This window comes from Rousettus aegyptiacus, unplaced genomic scaffold, assembly GCF_014176215.1.
Source record: "Rousettus aegyptiacus isolate mRouAeg1 unplaced genomic scaffold, mRouAeg1.p scaffold_m13_p_13, whole genome shotgun sequence".
In the NCBI taxonomy this organism is placed as follows: domain Eukaryota; kingdom Metazoa; phylum Chordata; class Mammalia; order Chiroptera; family Pteropodidae; genus Rousettus; species Rousettus aegyptiacus.
Genome location: NW_023416288.1, coordinates 56,698,405 through 56,724,480, shown reverse-complemented (window position 1 = coordinate 56,724,480; position 26,076 = coordinate 56,698,405). Strand labels below are relative to the sequence as shown.

The following is a 26,076-nucleotide window of genomic DNA, read 5'->3' as shown; positions in this document are numbered from 1 at the left end:
TACGAGTTGCACAAATTCACGACGCCTTCCACACTGTCCTCTATGTAAACGACAGCCCCTGGAGTTGTATGAGGCCCTGCACTGAGACCTGCAGTGAATGTCCTCGTAAACAAGCCTCATGCATGTGTCCTAGTAACTAGTCTGTCTGTAGAATAAAACCCTAGCGGTGAACCAATTGACTAACTGGTTCCTCTAAATGACACCACCTACTTCTCCCTCGTCCTCACCCCCTTCGCTGACTCGATTCTACTTGAAATCTATACTGCCTCTCCATCACTGCCACCACCACCCTAGGCCAGGTCCCATGACGCCTTCCCTGGACTATGGCAAGGTCTTCCCGATTAGTCTCCCTGCCTTCCACCTGCCTGCCGTCTTGTCTGTCTCCTACAAGGCCTCCAGTGTGACTGTTTCAGAATATACACCTGGGCACCTGACATTCCTGCTTAAAACCATATACTGTTTCCCTTTGCCTAAGTTAAGTTCAAACTCAGTAGCATAGCCTACCAGGCCCCCACGATCTGGCCCTTGCTTGATACCGAGGCTCGTTTCTTACCCTCTCGCACGTCCACTCTATGCTCTGGCCACACTGAGCGTCTGTCATGTTCTTGATGGAGCTGGTCATGATCTGGCCCTTGGCACATATGATTCCAGTTCTAACCCCCCATTTATCCCTCAGTTTGGACGTACAGCACAGCGGTTAAGAGCACAGGCTCTAGAATTAGACTGCCCATGTCTGTCTCTACCATTTACCAGCTATATGTCCTTCTCTGGGCCTTATTTTCCCCATCTATAAAATGGGACCAAGGAGAATATCAACCTCAGAGATCTGTTGTGAGCAGTAAACCAGCTAGCGTCCATAAGGCACTGAGCACAGCAAACAGCCAGAAGCAAGTGCTCAGTATGTGTTAGGTATGGTTACTATCGCATACCCTTCTCAGAGGTGTCTCCGTGGACCCCTTAGTCAGGGTTACGTGCCTTTGCGAGTAACCCTGCCATAGCGAATCAGTCTAAATCATAGATGAAGCTGTGCCGGTGATTTACTCACTAACGTGACTGTGTCTGTTCATTTAATCATTCATTCACTTACTCAACACGTATTTATATGTGAAAACTCTGATCTGGGCACCACGCTGGACACCTGTCAGCACTGGGCAGATGCACTGCCCTTCCCAGGGCTGCCAAATGAGGAGTCACACAAATCAAAACCGATCTCCCTGGGTATTGATTTTGCTCTTCAGTCAGCTAATATTTATGGAGCTAATAGCCATGCCTCACGGTCAGACAGCCTTCTGGATGAGAAACATTGAACAGAAAAGCACAACCAAGCTCTTGGCGGAGAGAGCGTATCACAAGATAGAGAGTCAGACAGCAAACACACTTTTAATGCAGAGTTAAATCATGACAGCGGAACGAGAGCATCGCGAGGGATGCTCTTCTTGATGAGATGTTGGCAAAGTCCTCTCAGAGGAGGTGACATTTGAGCGGATCCTGACGGGGAGTGAGAGAGAACCAAGTTCTATTTGGTGGGATAGAGTTCCAGACAGAGGGTAATTCTAAGTGCAAAGTCCATTAGATTTTTGTCTTGTTTGGGGAAGAGCAAGGTAGTAGGTGAGGTGGGACCTCGGCGAGGGAGGGAGAGAGTGACAGAAGACAAGACTGGGGTAGCATGCGGGGCCAGAACACGTGGGGCTTTCTAGGCCACGACGGACACTTTGGATTTTCTAAGTGGGTATAGAAACCACTAGAGGTTCTGAGTCAGGAAGTGACAGGAACAGAACTGTGTTTTAAAGGGTCGCATTAGCTGGTGTGGGGAGAACAGATCTGACTGCGTGTGGCAGGGGGTGGGTGTGCTCAGAGAAACCACTGAGAAGGCCACTGCGGTAAGGTGGGAAACAGCGGCCTGGATTAGAACGGTAGCTGTGCTCGCGGTGAGAAGTGGTGAGAAATGGTGAGAGTCGCGATGTATCTCAGAAAGAGATCCATTCGCTAATGAACTGAGGGTAAATTATGAGGAAAGAGAAGCCGAGGATGACTCAACGTTTCAGGACAAATGGTGGTACGTTTGCCGAGAGGGGGACACTCAGGAAGGATTAAGTGTTGGAGATGTGGAAACCAAGCACTTGGTTTTGTACAAATTAAGTCTGAGACGCCTATAAGGCATTTAAACAAGGACGACGAGTAGGCAGTCTGGAGTTCAGGGGCAAGGTAAGGACTGGAGATAAAATTTGGGGGCCCTCAGCTAGAAATGGTATTTAAAGTCATTGGACCAAACAAGGTCCCAGTGGGGAGCAGCTGGGAATGGAGAGGAAATGACAAACACGAGCTAACACTGCAAACGCTGCACCCTGGGGCTCTTTGGCAATTATGAGTTGGAAAGGTGAGGCTGTGTGAGCAAAAAAAAACGAGCAGACAGTGATGTAGGAGGAAGATCAGAGCGGAAAAGGGAGTAGTCATTCTTTATAGAGATAGAAGGGGGCAAGAGGTGAGAAGGAGCAACAAGACCCTGCAGGTGCTCACCACGCACATCCCACTCGGACCAGCCCTCCTCTGTCGCTCCCTCCCAGAGGCCGTGGTTGCTCTCCCACGCCTGCTCCCTGTGCTGCTGTCCTCCCTCCACATTCGCTGCACTAAATGTGTGCGTGTGCGTGTGTACATGTGCGCATGTGCAGGGGGTGGAGGTAGAGAGAGACAGAGAGACAGAGAGAGAGACAGAGAGAGAGAGAGAATGCACACTTGCATTAGGCAGCCAAGAAAAGAGCTGGTCACAAAATATTCATCCTAGAGGAGAAGAAAGAAATCAGCAGCATCGCTGGTCTGCTTGTTTCGGCTGTTTAAGGAGTCTACAGCTCAACACATTTGAAACATAGTCTTCCCAGCAGATATACAAGTGGGGCCACCTTTACAAACGGTCAAAAGCATGAAATTTTCCCTCGTCCAATACCTTCACCCAACTCATTAAATGGTTAAAGGTTTAGGTTTATAACATCCTCCCGTTGGTTCCCCTTATCATGTGTCTGTGGCCCTGAGGTGAGCTGCGGGCAAAAATCTTGGCACCTGCTTTGAAATTTCCCCTCAACTTGAGAAGGAGGCTCTAACAAAGGCGTTGCTATTTTAAATAACTTAAAAATTGCTGTATGATTTTTAAAAACTTTCGCGACATTTTTCTCATTATAAAACATAAATAGGTTTAATTAACCTGAGAAATCTAAAAGTGGCGGTAACTAATTTATTTTCTTTTCCTATGCTTTTGTTTTGTGACTTCTGATAACAGCCTCTATTTCCCTTTCAAGCACAAATTTCCATGTAAATCAAACCAAAAGAGAACAAAATGAAGTTTTACATTTCTCTTTGAGCCTAACTCTCCCATTCTTTTTAAGTCTACTGACAGATTTCTCTTGGACTGGACCTTTGTGTTTGGGGTATTATCAAGTATATCATCTCTTATTTTTATGGCTGTCATATCATACCTAAAATCAGTTATTACACAGAACACTAAAATCCTCATCAAACGTCAGCTATTGGAACAGGCCACGTCTGCGGCCCCCGAGATTCGTTTAAGCCTCCACTCATGCTTCGCATGGCCTGCTTGAGAGCTCACCCTGAAAATCGCTCATGCCCGCCATGCCCCAAACTGAACTTTTGGTCCACTTATCCCCTCCTTGCGGGCTCCGTCCCCCTCGTCCTCCAAAATGAATTATCACTAAATCCGGCCACTTCTATCCCCACGACATGTCCCGAGGCTCTCCATTCACTGTGTCTCCTCTGCCCTGACACCAATACGAACCGCTCACGTAGATTACTGCCAAGGCCTCCGAACTGGTCCCTCTACTTCTATACTTTCCCTTTCCAAGTCCAATCTCAAAACATTTGTCCCATAAACACATTTTTGTTTTGTTTTGTTTTGTTTTAAGAAATAAAATCAGGTAAGACAATCCTCTGGTTACAAAACACAGTGCTATCAGACAGAAGTCATCAATCAAAGCACAACAGTACTGAATTATGTTAGCTGCTAAAAAGATCCGAGAGTTCCAAAAATTCAAGGAAAATGTGGATTCCGATTTAAGAATTCACACATGAAATGGTCATGAGCTTTCTTCATCTAACTATGAGTTCCATGGAGGGATCAAGGATTCACATCTGAGGCAAAATTATCAACAACTCTTACTTCGTGAGTCAGAGAAGAATGACGAGAACTTCTGAAACTTCTCTTTGAAAACTGTCTTTTAGGGTCAAGAATTCTTATTATATTATTTATTACCTCTGCTACTGACCACACTTACGTATGAAAGCTGTTGACGGTATATCGCTTTTCCTGTTTTAATTTCCTCAATAAAAGTCTGAAGCATGAGGGCAAAGCTTTTACAACTTCCCCTGGTGATTACTTCTCATGTCGAAATGACATCGCCACTTTGTCATTACAGGTCAGACATAAACCCTCATGAAAGAGTTCTCACATGTTTCTATTTTACTTATCAACACATCTATTTCTGGATGTCGTTCTTTAATGGTGCTATTGTTTTTAAGCTGTGCAAAGAAAACAAAATGTTTAGTTCTCACAGCTACTTCCTAATGCCATTTCCATGGAAACAGGACTCTCCCCTTAATTGAGATGGCATTAATAATCAGATGCCTAAAGTCATAGGAAAGGGAGAAAAGGGGACAGAAATTACCAGCCGGTTCTTTCCTACGTTGATGGGGGACACCTAGGACCCTCATCTAGGAGAAGAGAAGATGTTCAACAAGTTAATATTTCATCTTATTTTCATTTCTGAAAACATCATATAAAAACAAAAAAAGTTGTCACCAAAAAGAGAAGATTCTGAGCAAAGCCACTCAAGCCACAACCAGGGAGCCCCAGCTTAATCTCACCCCTTCTCCGCAAAGCCTGAGTGTCACCCACAGTCAAGGGCAGAGGGCGGTCTGGTCAAATGCAGAAGAAAGGAATAGTTTGGAAAAGAAGTTATTTCTCTCTCTCTCCCTTTTGAACAGCTCCATTTATATAACAACAAAGGAGCACATGAAAGAATTAAGGAAATATCTCAAATGACTCCATCAGAATGTTTACAAATGTGTGAACTTCACAGACTGCACATCAAACATTCGCGTGACTAATTTTTTTTTTAATTATTCCACAGATGCCCATTGACATGTCAATAGCCTTGAGCCTTCGGAGTGAAATAATTTTGCAAACCATTAGGAAAACTACATGTAAGTTTTCATAGCAAAAGCTTAAAACAGAACATTTTGTTTACGGTCAGAATTGAAGGTTTACGAAACTCTCTTGCTATAATTAAATCCTTCTCTACCCACCTCTTTTAAGATCTGCAAGACAAATAATTCATCATAGCAGAATTAAGGACAAAAAAAGAGGGAAGTGACTAGGGGTTTATCATCAGAGAGCAATCCAAAATAGTGTAAATAAAATTATGTGAAAAAAAATTTACAAAAGTTTGGGGCTATTCCTTAAAGAAACAAAAAAAAATGTATATATATGTTGAACTGACTGAAAACTGCCTGATAAAAAATCTCTAACGTTATTCTTTAACACAGTTTCCTGCAGAATGTCTGGTCAATAAACATGCTATTAATTCGGTGCTTTCTTCAAAATGATATTTTGCGGGAAAACAGTAAAAGAAAAATTACGGCAAGTCACAATGTGGTGGCAATGTTTCCTTCAGATAAATACCCAGAAGTAGGAATTGCTGGATCATGTGGTGGTTCTATTTTTAATTTTTTGAGGAACCTCCACACCGTTTTCCGTGGTGGCTATGCCAATTTACATTCTCATCGCAGAAGAGTTCTCTTATATTTAGTACCTCAAAGGGACATCTTCAGCCCCATGATCACTGCAGCATTATTCACAACAGCCAAGATACAGAAACAACCTTAGTGTCTCCTGATGAATGAATAAAGAAAATGTGGTGTATAGACACAATGGAATATTATTCAGCCATTCCAGACGGTTCTGGTGCTCAGACGGGCTCCTCCCAGACCTCAGGGCAGGACGATGCCCAGAGAGAGAAGGGCATCTGCCTTGTGCTCCAAAGTCTCCCAGCGAAGAGATTCCAAGGATCTTCGTAGGTGTAAGAAACACATGTGACGATCTACAAAAATGAATCTCGCTCATGGATTAGGGAAGAAATTGACAAAGACCATATAGGCTATTTTCAGTAAAATGCCTACATGTCTCCTTTAGAGCTCGGCTTCTGGAAAGAACAGACCTCACCTTCATGGCTCATTGTTTTCTAATCTGGCCTCTGCCTCTCATGCCACTGAAATGGCTCTCAGTAAGGTCATTAGTGGCCTTCTAACGGCTACACCCGGTGAATGTGCGTCACTTCTTACAGGGCTGAGGTCTGTGCTGACCGCTTCTTTGATATTTTCTTGGTTTCCAAGACCACGCTTTCATCTCCTTAATGGTTTTACGCTCACTGCTCAGATCAGGGAAAGAATACAGAATGCATCTTCCTTACGGACGCTGACCAAACGCAGTGGGTTCTGAGAACATCTTGCTGAGCGTTTTCTAAAGGAAAGAGTTTGTGATCGATGAGCAGTGTGCCCCGTGAACGTGAAAGGAGGCGCAGGCGGAAACGCATGCCCAATATTTTTCAGTCCCGTTTGGAATATCGGCATCACCATTCCCTTCTCATCCCTGCATTATGTCATTTGTGCCGCTGACACACACTGACTCTCACGACTCTGTATCTAAGCCAAAAGTCTCCCTAAGCTAAACTACCCGTTGGCCTGAATATCCCACAGGCAACCCCAATCTCAGCATGTTGACATGGCCACCACCTTTCTCCAGAGCCTGCTGCTTCTCCCGAATTCTACACTTTGGTTAATGGCACTGCAGTTTGCTTCTGACCGGGTCCCCACATTGGCGGTCATCCCAGACACCCTCTTCCCATCAGCCCTCCTTTGAATTAGTCCGTAGGTCCTGTCGGTTTTACAATCAAGCTCCCCTCCTCCTTCCTCTCCACGTCACCTTAGCTCAGCTCTTCAGCAACTTCGTCTTGATTCCTGTGCTGGCCTGCTAACTGGTCTCCTCGCAAAATATGAATGTCGTCTCTTTGCTTTAAAAGCCTTCAAGGCCTCCCCCACATTTTTAAAATGTTCTTCTTTACGACTCTACTGCAGTATAACTGACCCACAATGACTGCACATAGTGACAGCGTATAATTTGATGAGTTTTAACATATATATACACATGCATGCCACCATCGCCACTATCAAGATCATGGGCACATCCCTCGCCCTTCCCCCTAAAGTTGCTGTGAGTCTTTGTTATCCCTCCCAAGCAACCTGTACATGCTCTAAACTCAGACACCTGGGTTCAAAGCCTCATTCCAAAACTTCTCAGCTGATTCTGGGCAAATCGTTTAAGCTCTCTCTATCTCTGCTTGTTCGTTAAAGTACAAAGACAGCCGTAATATTACCCATCTCATACAAGAGTGGCGAGGTTAATAAAGCTAACGTTTCAGAATGCTTAGAGTAGCCTCTAATGGCTTCCCACTTCACTAGATTAAAAGAGAAAGCCCTTAAAATGACCACGGTGAGGTCCTCTGTGCCTTCTTTGTGCCTGCCAAGCAATTCCTTGTGGGGACCTTTATGCCCACTCTCCCCTCTGTTCAAAACCTTCCTCCCAAACTTGTCTGGCTCGTTTCTACACTAATATCATACCTCTGTTCAAAATGTGGGGCCTTTCTCGAGCGTCCTACATGTAATTTTTACCCCTTTCCCAGCCCTCTCCCATTCATTCCGCTTCTTCTGTTTTCTAAAGTGCTTATTACCCTCCAACTCCCCGTGTATTTGCTTATGTATTTATTATCCCTCCACTTAACCACATAAACTACACGAAAACAAGGACTTTGTCTGTTTTGTTTACTGTTTCTCCAGCACTAGGCGCACACTCGGTGCTAGAAATATTTGTGGAATTACCAGTTCCTGGTACAGAGTAGAGACCCAACCAATGGTAGCTATTACCAGAAGTGTGGTTGTCATCATCATCACCACCATGCCCAGGAAACCTCCAACTCTAAGAGAAACTGTAGACTGAAGACTTTCCTCCACGAATCAGGCCACATCTATATTCTGATGGCCATGCCATTATCTTGACTTACATTTCTGCTTAAGTCCTTCGACCTTGCCTAACCTTGATTTCTGGAGCTAGGTGCTTCCCAAAATGTTTGCTTTCTTGGCTTCATAAACCTGACCTCACAGTTGAATAAACTGTAGAGCTTCTCTTGGGAGCTCAGCCCATCTGACCCTCATGAATCTGCTGAACGTAACGCCAGAATCACTGGTCCCCATAATGAAAACCCACATCATCCTTCTACTTTAAACTCTGCCTGATCAGGCTTTCCCTAGACTGACTGCTCACACTCTAGTTGACCATGTATCTTTAAATAAATTATAGATGTTTATGATACAGTCTTTTCTCATTGTGTCTTGGTAAAATTTCTGTCTTACAACAATACTTAAAAAACCTATTCACAGTTCTTGAGAAAACCTGAAATTCTGTCATTCGTAATATGAATTTGCTTGCCTATGTGGCAATTGTTATGCTAATACTAGCTATGCAAATACTAGCTAGTAGACCAAATAGTAATCCAGTCTCACAATAGGATACCTATAATCACTTTTCAGTAGATGTTTGTAAATAACCATTTTGTATGACTTGCACACTACGGAGCCTTAAGGGTATTCAATGAAGATGTATTAAATTGCTCATGTCGCAGAATCCATGTGATGGATTTCTAGTATTTAATCCTGGGTCATTTTAAACCTTGCCTGATTCGCAATGCCCGAGTACTTTGCATACAACCTTTTTGGTATAGTCAAATATTCTAATTTGGAGGCTCTCACAAATATAATACGCTAAAAGAATCTCCAATAGTTTATTTCCTTCTACCAGGACCTTTCACTATGCTATCTGCCCTCAACCCCGTGCTCCTGAGTGGACTCAACCACTGGCCTCTTTCCACAGTGCAGTAGAGCTTAGCCTGAAAAGTATTTCCTGGGATCCGACAGAGGCCAGAATGAGGCAGAGTGTGTGAACCATCTGAGGCCACTCTCAGACCTGCTCCACATCCTTAGCTGTTGGGAAGGTTTCGGACCTTGGTCCTACACAAGGATGGACGTGAACGGTTGCTTCCGTTTCCTTCCTTGCTTCCTCTAACTCGCCTTTTGTGTTGTTGTTCATTTATGATTTGATAGTTACATCTCCTAGGGGCCTCCCCACCCCTGCCTTGCTTCTCTCCATCACACACACGTGCACGCACACACACACACCCCCCACAACGAGCACCTATGCTGCATGCAGTACACAGCATCAGGGATGCAGGATGCTCTTCAAGACCCTGCCGCCCTAGCACAGTGATTACACACCAGGGAACAATGGCTGAGCGTAAGAGGATGAATATGTAACACGGGGCTCCACTCGCACGGATGGACACAGCGTGCGTTGAAGCTTCCCACACAGCTCTCCCCATTCCTTCTCTGCCTCAGCTCATTCCAACTTCTCCAAGATAAACCAATGGAAAATTCAGAGAAGATATCATTTATTCAGCCTCACTCTCTTAATAAACGTCCAAACGGCTTTTACGGCCTGGCCACTATAAATGCTGGGGACATCAATAAAGCATTTCCAATATTAAAATAGAATATGTTTAGCATACAGTCTCTGTCAGGCTAGATTTCTGTAAGGGGCAGCCTGTTTTAAGACTTAGGCAAGGGTTTTGAAAAAAAATAAGCCTGAATGTCAGACCTTGCTGCACCTCTTATTAGCAGTGTGACAGTGAGGACATTATTTAGTCTCTTTGCAGTTTATTTTTGAAATGGCAACATGAGATTAATAGTACTCCTTACCTCATCAGGTTGCTGTGAAGGATAAATGAGAGAATGCATTAAAATGCTTAGCAATCAATAAATTTAAGTTTTAAAATGGGCAGCTGAAGGAGAAAACGCTTCAAACCTTTGTGTAAGAGGTCAAACAACAAACCCACAAATAGCATCCTGTTTGTCCTGAGTAAAACAAAACATCTAGAAAAAACATCAGAAGCAAAGGGAACTTGAGATTGACCATACGGGATCTTCTGCAGGTTATAAAAAATAGGTTGATTTAATCAGAAACCCCTGGCTCCAAAGGGCCTGAATGAATACGAGGAAGAAATAGATTTTGTCAATGAAGACTCTCTGTCGGGCCCTCAATATTAGACACAGAACTATGATTAAATTAATCAGAGAACATATGAACTGCAGGAAGAGATAAGCACCCTATCCACTTTTTTCCTAATATCTGTCCTAACATTATTAATAATACTGGCTTTAAATAATGCTCTTTATCTATCACTTATATGTCAGAGTGCAATCAAAAATTTGAGTAATCTGTGAACCAATTCCTAAAAATTGACGGTAATCAGTTTCAAAAAAAATTGAACTGAAAACTCCGGAGCTAAACACAATTGAATGAAAGGAAACGTGCCAGTGTTTTTTAGAAGAAGACCCCAAAATATTTCGTTTCCTATATATTGGGTCTGCGTACACTCACCAAATGGTGTTAGCTTTCCTTGAAAATATTTAGATGTGCCTTATTTTAGGAAAAAACAATACACGCAAATTTTCAAAACAGAGACGATAGAAGATAACTATTTGCATTCAAAAAGATGCTTGATTTACAGGAAATATTCATGGAAGGGTCCATGTAAACAGCAAGATTCCTTGGGCTATTTGCAGAAACTGAATCTGTATTCAATTATCTAAAGTTATAACCGTATTGACGCATTTAAAGAATTAACAAAAATGAAATCTTAGTATTGTAAAAGAGAAACTCAGGAAAAGACCGTGAAGATCATGGAGGCAAGCATTTCATTTCATAAAAAGAGGTCGGTTCAGTCATGTGAAGTGGCATCTCATCTTGGTGCTGGAACCCAGAACCCCAACGTGGTCCCTGACGCCTGTCTCATCACCCCAAACTGCGCCTCCCACTTCCTGACGTACCCTTTGACACTATATTTTGAAATGCCTGTAAACACCAAGCTGTCAATTCTCAAGAAGGTAAGAAGCAGAGCTCAAGCTCCCATAGACTAGTGTCTTTCTGTGAGGGCAGATCCATCTGGAGTTAAACGAAGCGTGGCAGAAGAGACACACCACATCGAGAAGGCCCGGCCACATGGGACCCGATTTCACACATCACGTCATCGCCAATCTGAGGCTTCGCTGCACTGGGACTATGAAGAAACGGAGCCGCTAATTTATTCAACCAATATTTGTTGTTTTTTTTTTATATGCCCCAAGATCTGAGAATAACACATGGAACAAAGACTAAAATAGTCTCTCGTAGTCCATCGATAGGAGCAGTCAACACTTACAGAGAGTTTCCACGTTCTAGGCACAGAACTAAGCAGCCATATGGATTATCTCATTTAACGCACCCAATGCGATTACCATTTTACAGATGCAGAATGAAGCAGAGAGAGATCACGTAACTTAACTGGTGTCACACAGCTACTAACGGACAAAAGTGGAATTTGAAACCAGCCTCGAGGCCTGGCCTCCATCCTCAGCCAGTGTGAGATACTGACTCCCAGGGAATGGGGGAAGATGCACTTTAAACAATCCTACAAATAATTAATGACATTACAATTATAATAACTTATACAAAGGGGAAAATTAGGCTACTCAAAGATCATTTACAAGAAGCATACGATCACTGAAACAGAACCCTATTTTACTACCAAAGAATGAGTCACTACTTATCATTGTCAAAGTGGCATTTACCTTCCAATATAAAATACCATATTAGTAAAATGCGCTCGTAGTAATGTGGGGGGAAACTTGTGTTTTTAAGCTTTCAGCATTACCCACTGACCCAACTTGACTTTGGCCATTCAAATTCTGATGCCAGAGGAACGGGCCCCTTTGTATAGGTGTGAGCTTGCAAAACGGTTCTTCAAACTGCCCAGCCCTGTCTGCACAGACTTCTCTTTTTAATACACAGAGAAAGTGGGGTTTTCTCCCTTCCCTTTTCACATCCAATTCACTAGATGCTCATTATGAAGTTTGCCAGACTCTCATTAAGTCTCTGTCCTTTGCTATGATTTTGCAAATGTCCATCATCAGTCAAACCAGCACATGCAGGTCTGGTTTCATCCTAATTATTCATGCTCATAACTGAAAGAGAAAAAAAAAGAAGAAGAAGAAGATTCACCCATCACCCCCAGGTTTGATTGAGTTATGCCAAATGAGGGCAATTAGAAGACATATGGACACCCTCATTTGCTTAATGGAGAGCTTACTCCCTCAGTAATATTTTCCAACCCAATCTGTTTTAAATGAACTGGGAGAAACATGCAGAACAACTTCATATAGTGTGCACTTAGTGTGTCGCAAATTGGGGACCAGAGGCTGATGGCTGGCTGTCCTCAGCCCTCTAAGCCATGTGCCAGCTGCCTCCATGGCCACCTGAAGGAGGACACCTCTTCCTTTGCACAAAGACACCTCAGCTTGCCAAGCCATGTGCCCCAAAGGGTTCATTCTCCCATGGCACATTCACAAAATTGCACGGCAAATGAATTTTGTAAATTCACACCAGATATCTCATAGACTGCTCAGGGCCACAGAATTAGTCAACCCTGTGAAAATCACATCCCCCTCTGGGCCTCGTTTTCCTCATCTCTAAAACGAAAGGATGGACCAAATAAACTCTAAGCCTCCTCCCATGTTTAAAGCTATAAATAAGAAACGCTTAGGCATCCCTGGATTTTTCGGAGATGCTGTATGATTTGCGTAAGAGGGGAGAAAGAACAGCTGGAACTACAGATTATACCGGCTTCCTATAGAATCTGAGGCAGGACTTCTCTGTGGACTCCAGCCCTGGCTCTCCTGCCAGGCTCCCAAGGGACGGCCTTAGGCGTCTCATCTCTCTATCCAGTAGGAAGAAGAGAACCATTCACCCAAAAGACAGTACAGTCAGAATGGCCGATGAGAGGGCAGCTCTGAAAGGGTTTGGCGAATGTAAAAAGTGCTCCGCAAATGTGTCTTCTGGGTCTTCCCAGGGGCTTTATCCTCACACTGCCCAGAGGAAGTTCTTTTTGGTCATATGCCTCCCAATTCCCTTCTTCCCTATTTTTTTTTCTATTTGTCAATAGAGCATAGGAGAATGAACATCTGCTTCCCAGCCTATTGTTGCCTCTTACGGAATCGGACTGGCCATCCAGAGAAGGCTGGCGTCGAGGCCTTAGTCACCCCTCCCGGCGCTGGTCAGTGACTCTGTTCCACCGCAGCTTCCAAGGTGGGGGAAGGAAAGTGGAAGCCTCTTGTTGCAACGGAGAACGCCGAGCAGTCACTTGTCGTGGAATAAAGCTACAGTGAGCCCCTCCACGGTACGGCATGGCAAGTTAAATCTGGATATCTCCTCTGCTTAAAGTCCTACCACGGAATTCAGAAATCAGGGGAGCTAAAAAATTGAAGCACATGTTCTGCTTATGCAGCCCGAGAGACACGATGCAGAATTCTTCATCCTCGGGAAATAAATGTAAACCATCTTGGTTCATTAATCCTGGAGGAGAGACCGGCTTCCTCTCGCTCCCACTTCGCATGTTATTCACACCATTCTGGGGAGAACGTGAGACCGAATCGGTACCACTCGGCATCGAATGCAAGATGCTTGATGGGAGGACGCCTGAGGTCAGGCGGCACGCGAAATTCCCCTGGGGCGAAAGCCTGGCCATCCTGTGTCTCCACTTCAGCCCCTACCAAAGCATTTCAGCGGCGGCAGGTGTATTGGGACCATCCATCGAGCTGCCTCCAAGGGTTCGCCACAGCCCCTCCCCCCCGCCCGCCTCGAAACTGGAGAATCGGAGAATGTCTGGCTGTAGGAAATGGAAACTAGAAATTACCTAGACAGCCCACTCCTTCTCCTCCCTCCACGACAATCAGCCCCCAGCTCGGCCGCTCGGTGTGTTTCAACGCTGAGCAAAAATATTTAACCCAGGAAACACCTCTGGAAAGCTTTGACGACTGACTCGCTGATGTCCTAACGCTCGGTCTGTGACTATAATTTTAAATAACCATCATCAAGGACTGCGTCCACGTAGGAGGAGGCTGCTGGCAGGCAGAAGATGGCTGGGCTGCTCCGCCATGCCCCGCTTGGCAGGCAGCGGTAATACTGGAAGCAGAGTGGGCTTTCAAAGTGGCTCTGGGTTCAAATCCTAGTCTGTCACACTCCGAGTCACTGGGCAAATTGTTTAACCTCTCTGAGCCTTCGTTTCTTCATCTCTAATACATCTCCACTTGGGGGGTTGTTTTGAGAACTAGAAAAATCAGGTAAAGAGGCTAACGAAGGCTCTCAGAGTGGTAGGAGGTGGCCATTGCTGCTCGCTCCAAGCCATTCGACTCTCTTTCTTACCTTTTGCCCAAAACTCACCTGGCAGGTGCTGTGCCCGCGGGATGAACGTCTCACTGCACAATCGTCCTGTTTTTAACGAGTAAAAGATAGTAAGTGTGTAAAAGTCAGCCTGCCACAGGCACGCGCTTCTGTACATAAACATCAGAGGTATTATTCATTCCAACACAGTCTTACGAATGCCTTTTCACACAAACCTGACATTTGCAATACTTAGAGAAAATGCAGATGGGCGAGCGAAAGGCTGGGGTTTGAAAAGAGGGTACATCAAAAAACATGACCCAACTTAAGGAAGAAAGATAATCCCACAAGGTTCCTTCTGGCTTATCCCAGCTTCTGATTCTACATACGTCGCGTCCCTCTATACACCGAGACTCCTTGTTAGGATGGTGGACAGGCCAGGGTTTACCCAGAAAGATTGCATCGGAAAGCACAAGAGGCATCTGTGCCTGCATGATAAGCCCAGACGAACCATGGAACCTGCTCCCCCAAACATGACCACCTGTGTCCATCTGAGTCACTGAGAATGACAGTCCCTCATGGGCTAAGGGGTGAGTCGAGGTATAATAACTACCTCGCCAAATTTGGATGCTCACTCTAATTCTGTGAATTTGCCAGCTGGGTGATTTGGAAAAGCTCAGTCCGTAGTTACATATAAAACCTCTTGATTCTGACAACGGTGAAAACCACGGGGTCTGCGAGCTAATAACAAAGCTCTATGTTTGTGAGTGTTTCTGTATCTGCAAATGCAGTGCAGAAGCACAATTTTGATTATCTTTAAAAAATTCTTGTTAAGATTTTATATTTGCCTTGGGGATAGCCAGAGAAAAGTCGCCTGTACACAACAGGTTCACAATCGCTTCAAGTCGGTACTAACTGAAAAATCAAATACCTGTTCCCTTACGATGATCTCCCATAAATACCCTCTGGCTCGAGTCAAATTTATAGCATGCCTTCTTCCAAGGAGGCAAAGAGAAGACTCTCCCATATTGTTTTCATACGCTAAAGCGGTCCTGTGATTCAGAGACTGTCCGCTAACTGATGGCTGCCATTCCTCTCGCCACTCCCAGCGCCCTCATCCACCTATGACCATTCCAATTCTGTCAGCTCTGGCAGCGGTGGGTGAGCTGGAAGGTCCAAAAGGGGGGGAAAAAATGGAAGAAGAAACATAATTTTAAAATTCCCTTGCAAAAGGAGCAGCAGTAGAGAACCCGAGAGTTGATCTGGGCATAAGAAAGTGCCAAGAGCCAGCCTGGGACCATGGCCAAGGTCAAGTGTGCACGAGAACACACACGGGAGCTCTCCATCGTCTCCACTCTCGCCCACAGACATGCAGGATCTCAGCACACGAACTCATGTGCTCATAAAAGTCATTTCCGAAGCAGAGACAGGCTCAGACCCAAATGGTGAGATCAACATGCAAACCACAGAATGAAAGTCCCGGTGTATAAATAGCCTGTTTTACTCAATGTTACTGCAAGAAAGACAATAAATTACAGAGAGAAAAAAAAAATTGAAGTTGGGAAGGAAAAATTAAGCGCGTGAGTGAGGAAAACAGGCTTGATCCCAGGAAGAACCACGAGCAGGACTAAAATTGTATATAGAATGGACTTGGTTATATAAAGTAATGCATGGAGAGATAAAGACTGGAAAGGGAAAGGCTATTTCATAATAATCTTAATACTTAATGAAAGAGTGTTCTGATGGGAACTGGACTTTAAAACTGTGGCGAAGCTGTAAAAACACCCATTTGGAGGGTTTCTGCCTTATAAAGTGAAGACTGCGTTTTTCTTCTTTGGGGCAGAGTTGGTGTTTGCTATAAAAAGGACGGCTGTGGTGGGCCTTCTACTCATGCAGCTGGAAGGCAAGTCTCTTCCCATTCCAGGAAGAAACCCAGCGTGAAAACTTCAGACAAACATATTAACTATCTATTTAATAACAGAAATTGGCTGCAGAAACAGAACTGTGCCTGCAGAGGAAGAATTGTGTTTTTGTTTTTGTTTTTATTTTGAAATTCTGGCCTGTGATTAAGACCTCACGCTTGCATTGTCCAGGCTTCTGCGCTCAGGAGATGGAGCTGATAGAACATCGGGAGGGAAGTAAAGCCCTATCCTCTCGCCCAGGCCTCTGGAGGGACGGCCACACGGAGGTGATACAGACTCGACGATGCACAGCCTGGATAAGCAATGGGAACCCACAGTGGCAGGATTCACGCCCAAATGATCCAGGTTTGTCTGCATGTGCTGTCAATTATTGCATTCTATTTTCAGGGACACGAGGGCCAAGTCACACTGTGAAATCTCCCCTGGAGTGAAATGAGTTTCTTGGTGGCAAACATCCTAAAAGAAGTGATCCAGAGATTTTCTTGAAATGCTTTGACCTACGCAGGGATGTGTCTTCCTCGCCCCTCGCAGTCCACTGGGGCCTGGACCCTCAAAGATGGGGAGGCTTGAACCAGTCCCTACAGTGGGGGCGAGATGGAGGTGAGCCCAGAATTAGCAGAACAGAAGACTCTGGAGTTAGGGTTAGGCCTGGGGCTCCATGAGTCCAAACACATCTGGTAACAGCTGTTAGCTGGTGTCTGAGCCTCACGGTGACTGTCCTGAAGGGAACGAGGGAGAACATAAGAAGAGGACTTGGTGTTGGTCACCAACGGTGGACAGACAAGCACAGTGCAAGTCCCCTCAGTGGCACTGGAGTTTGCCAAGGGGCAAGATGAAGAGACCAGAACAAGGAAATCTAAAAGGCCTCTCAGAGAATACGTAGGACCCTGCAAATTCCTCAGCATCACTGCAAGGCATTTTGAGGGAGAATTATTTCTCGCAATCTGGCTAGTGAGGTTCCTTGTCATAATAACTTAAGGTTAAAGAATAAATGTAGTCTTATTTTATTTTATTTTTTATCACAGGCTGGTGTAGGTTTGGATTGTGCCAACATTCACTGAAGTTACTATTACTAGACTCTGCTGTCAAAACTCCTAGTGCTCTCGCCCATTCCTGGGTTTCCCTTTCTTCTCAGCATCCAAAAGCATCACGTCCAGCCCCTGTACTTAAGTGCGACTATATGCCTAGATCTGCACAATGACGTGTCAGCAAAAGCGATATCTCATGTGTAATTTCGATGTCGATGCAGTTAAGGGCCGGGTGCCATCGCCAGGCTTTCTTCCCCTTTGTCACTAAAGTTCACGAATTAGATGGGATGGCAGGATCCCAAGAAGGAGGAAACTGACTCCAGACTTGACACAGATTCTTGTCTGAGCGAAACATACTCTCCCGTTGTGCTCAACCACTTAGATTTCAGGTTTTGTTATAGCGACACACTGTAGCTGTATCGACCAAGGCAAACTCATTTTCCAGACAAGGAAATAAGGTTTATAAAGTGTAAGGTTATGAAGTGTGAGACACCTGCTCAAGGTCACATAATCCATGACTGTGGGAGAGAAAGGATTCAAAATCAGACTCTTAATCTTGTCTGTATATCATCAGCATCATCACCATCACCACCACCGTCATCATCCATCATCAACAAACACTGACTACTGCAGCCAAGTCCTAATTCTACAAATACAGTTGTGCAAATGATAAACTAAGGTGCAAAAGGGAAAGACCAACTCAGGATTTCTTAATCATTAAGAGCTGAAATGTAAATAAAACATTCTTGAATCATGACATAGATAATGCTATTTTCATTATATTTTCTTCTGATCCTCTAAAACCTTCCAGGTATAAATACATCCATGATTGGAATACAAAAAAAAAAAAAAAAAGCAGGTATAAAACTGAAACACAGAATATTATTTAAAGATGAAAAGGTAATATTGTTATATAACCTTCATACATATGTATGTAGAAAATAAGACTGAAAGGAAATACATAAATTAATCATTTATTCATCCCGCAAATATTTACTGAGTGTCTACTATGTGCCAAGTACTTTTTGGCACAGGAACAGAGCATAAGACAGACAATATCTCTGTCTCTTGGACCTCTTACATTCTGTTACTCTTTCTTGAAAAAAAAAAAGGAAGCTATGTGGAATTTTTATTTTCTTCTATATATTTACTTGTTTTTAAATTTTTTTTAAAGACCTTATTTCCTTGTCTGTAAAATGAGTTTCCATTTATTAGGATAGACTAGCTAAATTATGCTGCTGTAACAAATAAACCTGAAATCTGCTTTGTTCAGCACAAGGAAAGAGTATTTTTTGCTCGCACAAAGTCTGAGAGTATACTGTTTACATACCATCAGAAATTAATTTTAATCCACCCTTCCCAACATGATCTCATCATATAAATCATGATTCCATTCTTTAAAAACCTTTAGAAAAATATTAGTCAGAATTGAGACAGAGTGCCTTAAATGATATCTGGTAAGAAGAGGAAATTATGACTGGGATTATTAACCTTTTATAATTTATGAGTTACTTGTTTCTTCCAATAAAATTGCTGAAGAGATAATGATAAAATTGAGTTAGATGACAAGATAATTTAGTATCATGCCTAGCAGACAATAAAAGCAACCAATGATTATATTTTCAGAACTAAATATTAACATTCAAGTTATGATTATAGGATTATTTATGGAGAATAATACATTATTTGAAACCAAAACTGGAATGATCGTCGAATACTTATGACTTCAACTCTAGCCATTCTATTATCAATAAACTAATAAAACAAGATTCTTAACTTCATCTAAGATAAACAGCTCCTCCGTCTTATTTTTCCAAGCTCGAATCATAAAATATCAGCTCCTCATGTTTCCTCGATCTGCAGAACACATAAGAGCACTCTGATAGAGCATGAAGCTCCCCACCCTCCCCCACCTCTCTCCTGAGCTGTTACATCCTCTGCCATTCCTGTAGACACTTAATTTTCCTCAACCAAAGTCCTAACTCAAACCACTGCTGACCTCCAGCTCGCAGGCGTCAAAAGAAGTGTCACTTCTCACTTCAGTTCTCAATTGGCCCATACTACCCAAGAGCTAAAGAATTTTTCTTTTTCTCTCTCACTTTTTTTTTTTTTGCCTGCCTAAAAAATCTTGGTTGCTTTCATAACTTTAGCTAAACACAATAATCAAAAAGTTGTAGGCAGAGGGAGTGAGAGGGATGAGGGGAAATAACCAAAAAGGAGAAATTGTATGGAATGGGTATTTGAACTAAAAGAGATCTTTTAAGTTCGTCAACTCTAAACTCATCGTTTTGCGCATGAGAAATCAGGATCCTTGACATAAGGTAAAAATACAACCCTGATCCCTGCAAACGTGAGCGCTATGAGAACAGGGATTTGATCATCTTCGCCCCTATCCCACCGCCTAGAATCATGCCCAATAAACATTGTCAAATAAGTGAATCGATGTGCAGTGAATAAATGCTATCTCGGAAGTGGCAACGACATTCCAAAAAGTCCTTCCCCGGGACATCGGTGGAGGTGGGCTGTTCCCGCAGTGAATGGTCCCAGAACCCGGTACTAGACACGCCCTGCGGGGCTGGGTAGGAGCCAAGAAACAGGACCAGAGCTGGCTGCAGAGACCGGGAAAGACAGGCAGAGAGAACAGGGGCCAGCCGAGGACACCGCGGGCATCGGGGCGTCCTCCCATGAGGACAGGGAAACATGAGGGGACCTAATGTCAGACAGAATCGGGAGAACCAGGGAAGGAGGCGGGCCGCAGCCAGCGTGAGGGAGAAGGCCGAGTCCCAGAGGAACCAGGGGGCAGGTAGTAGCAAGACCGGGGCGCGGCTGCCTGGAGGTGAGGCGGGAGCTACTGCACAGTCACGGAGCTGGTGCCCACATGGCGCTGGGCTCAGGCCCAGGCCTTGAGCCTCCGCCTACCCACATTCCAAGTTGCTCCCCACTAAGAGAAGTCACTCACCCTTAGTGAAGCACACTGAAATGTGAGACCCACCGAGGGAAGGTCCTTGTCTATTTAAATGGCCTTTGCATCCCAAGTGCCTAGGACAAAGCCTAGAACATAGCAGGTGCTCCGTAAACACTGCTGAACGAATGGACAGATGATTCCTGATTGGCAGTTAAACGGCAGTTCAAGGCCCCCTTCATCACCTCTGGGTCCTTTTCCCATTTACCACTCCCTATATGTCCCCTCCCTGCAAAAATACCCTGACGTGTGTGTTCCAGGCATAAGAACAGGAGGCGCTTCGGCAGAGCAGGATGGCGGGGCCCAGCTGGGAAGGCGTGCCCCCAAAAGCTGCCCCACCAGGCAGCTGGGTGAAGACAGAGTCCTGAGGCGCTTTGTCAATGCTCTGCTCCCCACCATCTGGGACCTCGGGGATTCTGGACAACTGAGGGAAGGTCTGGCATGTTAACAAAGGTTTTTAAAACCATGAAAGACTTTACACTGATATCTCGTGAGATGTTCCGCACATCCACAGAGACACTGGCTTAAAAACTAGGGGAAAAAAAAATAGTAGAATTTAAAGACCAGGAAGTCAGAAGTCCTGTGTGTCAGGGATCATTTTATACAGCTAACTAGATCTCTGGGCCCCCTTTTCTCTGGCTTTAAAATGTGTGTGATATTAGTAGATGATCCCGAATTTACTTTTGTCTTAATTACATTTTTGTTCCTACCTAAGGCCTAAAACAAGGCATCCCTGAGTCTGTAATAATTGTGAATCTCATGCTGAGTACTCAGCTAAGTCACCTCCTATCCTTTCTTTGGGGGGGGGGGACCAGTCCTCTTCTACTACAGAAGCAAAGGTCCACTTCAGCGAACAGCTAGACACAACAGAACGAAGCCCTCCTTCACTGTTAGAAGAAGCAATCATCACTCAATTTCCATCCCAAAGTTTCCACCTGCTACACGGGGCTGCAGAAGTCATTTTGCCTCCTTCGAAGCCCATGACCACGTGTGTTTTTCTATAGCCACTATTACAGCCTGTCAGACAGCATAGTTATTTTAGCAGATTTCTCCTACTGGACAGTTAACTCTCCAAGAACAAGACTGCATTCCATTCATTTGAGTATCACTCTGAGCCCGTAAATATTTCTTGGGTATCTTTTCATATATTTTTACCATATGTGTTCCTATACCTGGTTCGGGTGTCTCTCTCCTGCTTTTCTGAATGGGTTAGACTCTCCTTACATAGGGATAATGATTCACTCTTCCTTTAAAGACCCCCTTACATATACCGATCATTACGTTATACGCCTGAAAAGAATATAGTGTTATACATTAATTATATTTCAAAAAAAAAAAGAAAGAACACTCACTACTTTGTATCATTGTAGACCTTTTAAAAGTACATAAAGGAAAAGAGTAAATCAAACCAGAATGTGGCAACCTGTGTCTTTTATGGGTCAAATAGTAAGTATTTTGGGCTTTGCGGGCCATAGAGTCTCTGTCACAACTAAACCCCGCAGTGTGCTCATGTTTCAATAAAACTTTATTTACAAAAATAGGCAGTGGGCCAGACTGACCTGTAGTTTTCCTTAAATTAAATCTTGGGACAAAAAAATAAGTATAAGGGAACAATTTAGTATCATTTTGCCAGTCTCTGAAAAATATCTTATCCTATACAGATCCTTAAGGAGCAAGTTAAGAAAACAGACAACAACAAAATGATAATAACAAAAGGAAAAACTAAAGCTACATCTCTATTTATTATGTCCAAGCACCAGCCAATCATTTAACTATATTTAATACAATTACATATGGCTGACTACGGATTTAAAAACCTAACTACAAACGACCAATACGTTTCAGAATCATAGGTCCTGTCACAGTAACATTCAGACTAAAATTCCAGCTATTTCCAAAGCCTATCCCCAGGAAAAACAAAAACAAAAACAAAAACAAAAACAAACCTCCCCTAGCCTGTTGCAAAAAGATTTCTCCCTAGATGACAAAAAACACAGGGGAAACAAAGAGAAAGAGATGGGCAAATAATCATGAAAACCTGTGGGTGGGGAACTCCCATCACTCAAAAGTAACACAATCAGTAGAAAAATAAGAGAAAAATCCAAGCTCGCAATCTCCACCAAGGTGTAATTAGGGGTCCTGGTTCACGCACCGCATTCTGTGAAGAGGAAGGAAGGAAGCCCTGACATTTACCAACTGCATCTCTTCGTTACAATTTGGAAACGTAGGCCGTTCCCCCTTTACTCACCAGTCGTCCGAGGACTCTGACGATGGCACTGTGCCCTGCCTCTGGTTCCTGCAGCTTCTGCAAAAGAGGTCCATCCACCCCAAACTCATCCTTCCGGAACAGCTGGTAGCCCTCACAGACTCACACGTCGGCATGCGCGCGTGCACGCGCGCACACGCTCACACTCGCCTGGCGCTCTGTGCTCTGCGCAATCATCTCGACTCCCTCCCGTGAGGCCTCTAAATAATAAACCAAGTTACACTCGAGTGGTCTGACTACCGAGAAGAGGAGAAAGGAAAGGATAGGGTGACTCTGCCAAAAGATAACAAAGGCTGCAAACCAATCCCCAGGAAGCTGGAGTCGGTTTAAATGGCACCAGGACACTCAGAGATCCAGACGCTCTCTGGCGCTAGACACTGGCCTGGAAAGTGGATTAGCTGGGCAGATGGCGTTAGCCCTGGAGCCGGCGTCCTTGGGAGAGTCTGCCAGCGACTGTGGCAGTGCCCGCCACATAGACCAAGGAACCCTACAAGGATCCCAAGGCCTTTCCAGACCCAACTTCCCTGTCCCCAAAGAGTCCTCATGCACGCGGGTGCACGCGCACGCACACACACACACACACACACACACACACGGGGATGCTTGAGTCCCTTGCTGCCAAAGAAACGGAGAAGAAAAGGGAGGAAGAGAGCTGAGAAAACCTAGAGAGAAACGGGGTTTAAAGATGAGGCTAGTTTACACCCAAAGGAAAGGCTGATGGAATTTAGTGAATTCACTTTCCATCCTCTTTGACCCGAATTCAGTCTCCCTGTCCTTCAGGTTCACGGGCCCAGGCAGACAGAGGACGTGGACTGGAGGGTGATGCCGAGAGGCTGTAGAAGAGGCAGAATCCCTCCCTCCCACCCTGACGAGCAAGTCAATCTCTGGGACTAAAACAGTGATGTCAGCATCGTTCCACCAACTCTGGTAGCGAATCCCCCCAGCTCCCCCGCCGAGCAGCCTCATACGAACGGCAGATCAGGGAGGAAATGACATCGGGGCAGCCAGCCTCACTGAAACGGGGCGATCGGTGATTCTGGTACAGGATTTTTTAAGGAGGAAGAGGAGGAGGGGAAGACGTTTCCAAAAAGAGAATCTAAATGATCAATGAGAAGCGACGAAACAACAACAAAAGCGGCAAAAAAACAATAGCGACAACAACAAAAACCTCGTCCAGAATCCGAGAGGACAAAAAGATAGAGCATGTGAGGGAGGCGGGCCAGGGACGGCCTCCTTGCTGGTCCAGAGGAAGCACAGCCACCTCGGGACACACTCGGGACACTTGTCTGCCCTCCCACCGCTGGGCCCCTCCCACCAGAAGTGCTGCAGGTGGAGAGAGAGGGGGCAAGCCCCTGACTCATCCGCTCCCTCCCCTGGAGCCCCCCAACCAGGCCTCACCTCCACCCCTCCCATGGCTGAGAATATGACAAAAACGACCTCCTCTGGAAGGAGACCACCCTCTCTGTGTCCTGCACCTCGTGTCTGTCAAGTGAGCTTTTCCAACGTCAGCAGACACAGGTAAGGAGGGCAGAGTCGCAGTCGGCGGGCAACCATCCCAGGACTCCCACCGCCACCTCTGAGCCGGCTGGAATCATTCACTGGCTGAAGGCAGCAAGGAATGTCTATTTACCCTTTTCATCTGAAGCTGTCCCCGTGTGACCTCCGCCCCCTCTACGTCTCACCTCAGGGCACCTGCCTCAAATAACTTCCCTGATGTTGTCATTCACCTCATGGATAATTGATAGCATGTCAAGCAGATGCTAAGAAAAGAACAAGGTGGTGAGATGTGTGCCTGCTATAAATAGACCCACGATGTGACCAGCATTTGCCAACTTTTGAGCAAAGCAAGGCAGAGGCAGGAACGGCAGTGGCAGCTTCCCCCTGGGTCCCCGGTAGAGCTGGCTTCACACTGGCAGCCACGGCCCTGAGAAGATGGTGCTTCTCCCCGTTTGGGAGCAAAATTAAAAATGTCACGTGCGCAGGAACTTTTAGGCTTGTTTGACAGATGCAGCAGAAAAGCTCAAACTGCACGTGCTTTAAAACAGTTGCCTTCTTCCTCCCGTATCATCTTCTCCTCTTTTATGCGTTAGGCATTTTGTTCCTGGGTTTTGCTGTCAGGGGCAGTTGTGGTTCTTCTAAGCTTTTGCATACATGCACTCGCCCAAGTAAACACACATGTAATCGGCATCTAGGGGGACTGTAAATGAGACGCGTGTTAGGCAGACGATGCAGATACGAAAAGAAGAAGAAAATAAAGCCTCCGGCCTCACGAGGCATTAATCACAAATACTCTGGTTTCTGCAAGTCGCAAAGACCAATTCTGAATAGAAAGAAACATAAATGGAAAAATTCTAAGGGTGCAAAGCCTTCTTCAACACTTCCCACTAAGCTTTCGCCACTAAACAACGAGTCAATCCGGAGCGAAGATGAGATGCAAGCTGTCGCCTTCTCACCCAGGTGGCCTCAAGACGGTTGCCTGTCATTTGAGAGAGAAGGGAGCAGGGCAAGTCGGAGAACAGAGGCAAGTGAGCAGAGCTTTCAGGCTTAAAAATTACTTCTACGTCTAGATTGAGATCTTTGGCTTGTTACTCACGGACGGAACAAACTGGAAACGAATTGAATGCTCTCGATTCTTTGAGGGTATTGAATTGCCAAACAAAAGCATCTAGTCTGGAAAATTCTGTAACTGCTCATTCCCCCAGGGTAACCTCAGCATCCCCATCGCTCCACCAACGAGGAGCTGTGACGGTGGTGCAGGCCTTGGGAGGGTCACCCTGACCGATGGCCACTTCGGATATGTCCCGGGGAATAGTGGGTAAGAAGGAAGGTGGATAGAAACTGTAATAACTGCAATCACTGTGAAGAATCATTACCTTCCGGGATCACAGAAATCGACGCATAAATTCTAAGTGTTGGGGTCTACGAGCAAAGCAGCAAACTAGAAACCACTGAACATTTAAAGGACGAGCCTGGGGTCATGGTCCAGCTCCTAAATGGGTGACTGAGAAAGGCTTCCAGCCTCGCAAAAGGAGATCAGATCGACCTGGAAAAGTCTTCAGACAGGTATGTTTGGAACCAGACCTTCGTGGAGCACGTCGGTTAGACTAATTAAGTTCTTCCTTACCCCGCCATCAACGATAACCGACAGAGACAAATCGGGGCTGAGGATACAACAGTACCACCGGCGCCCATACATCACCGATAAACCTGTTTCCTGCAGAGGCCTTAATAACCACGCAGATAGGAGATCTCTTCCCCATTTCCAAGCATCTCATCTCATCAATAATCCAGATAGGAGATAATATGCCAAGACCTGCTGTGCCCTCCCAGCCAAGCATGACCTCAGGGGTTCCTGGTTAGCGGGCTCCAAGTTCACGCCTAGGAAATGATGGAAATATACCCTTGGCTGCACAGCCCTTTTCTGATTCATTTGTAAGCGACACTAATAATCCCATGATGCAAACACAGAGAGAGAAAAAAAAAATCATTTGGGAACCGTCAGGAAGGTTATTTTTGCAAGACATAAGGGAATG

General features: G+C 44.9%; 1 protein-coding gene across 12 annotated transcripts in view; it reads right to left on the bottom strand.

Annotated features, from left to right (window-relative positions):
* DGKI (diacylglycerol kinase iota) overlaps positions 1 to 26,076 on the bottom strand; it is a 367,036-nt gene that overhangs the window by 264,466 nt on the left and 76,494 nt on the right. For 2 of the 12 annotated variants that reach the window (XM_036230853.1, XM_036230856.1), the window contains exon 1: positions 22,526 to 22,754. The exons of 8 other annotated variants lie outside the window; for them this stretch is intronic. In XM_036230853.1, coding sequence (XP_036086746.1) covers positions 22,526 to 22,659 — 134 coding nt within the window. In that variant the 5' untranslated portion in view covers positions 22,660 to 22,754. Of the gene's footprint in view, positions 1 to 22,525; positions 22,756 to 26,076 lie in introns of those variants that run through there. 2 more of the 12 variants (XM_036230854.1, XM_036230857.1) reach the window with 2 other exon arrangements.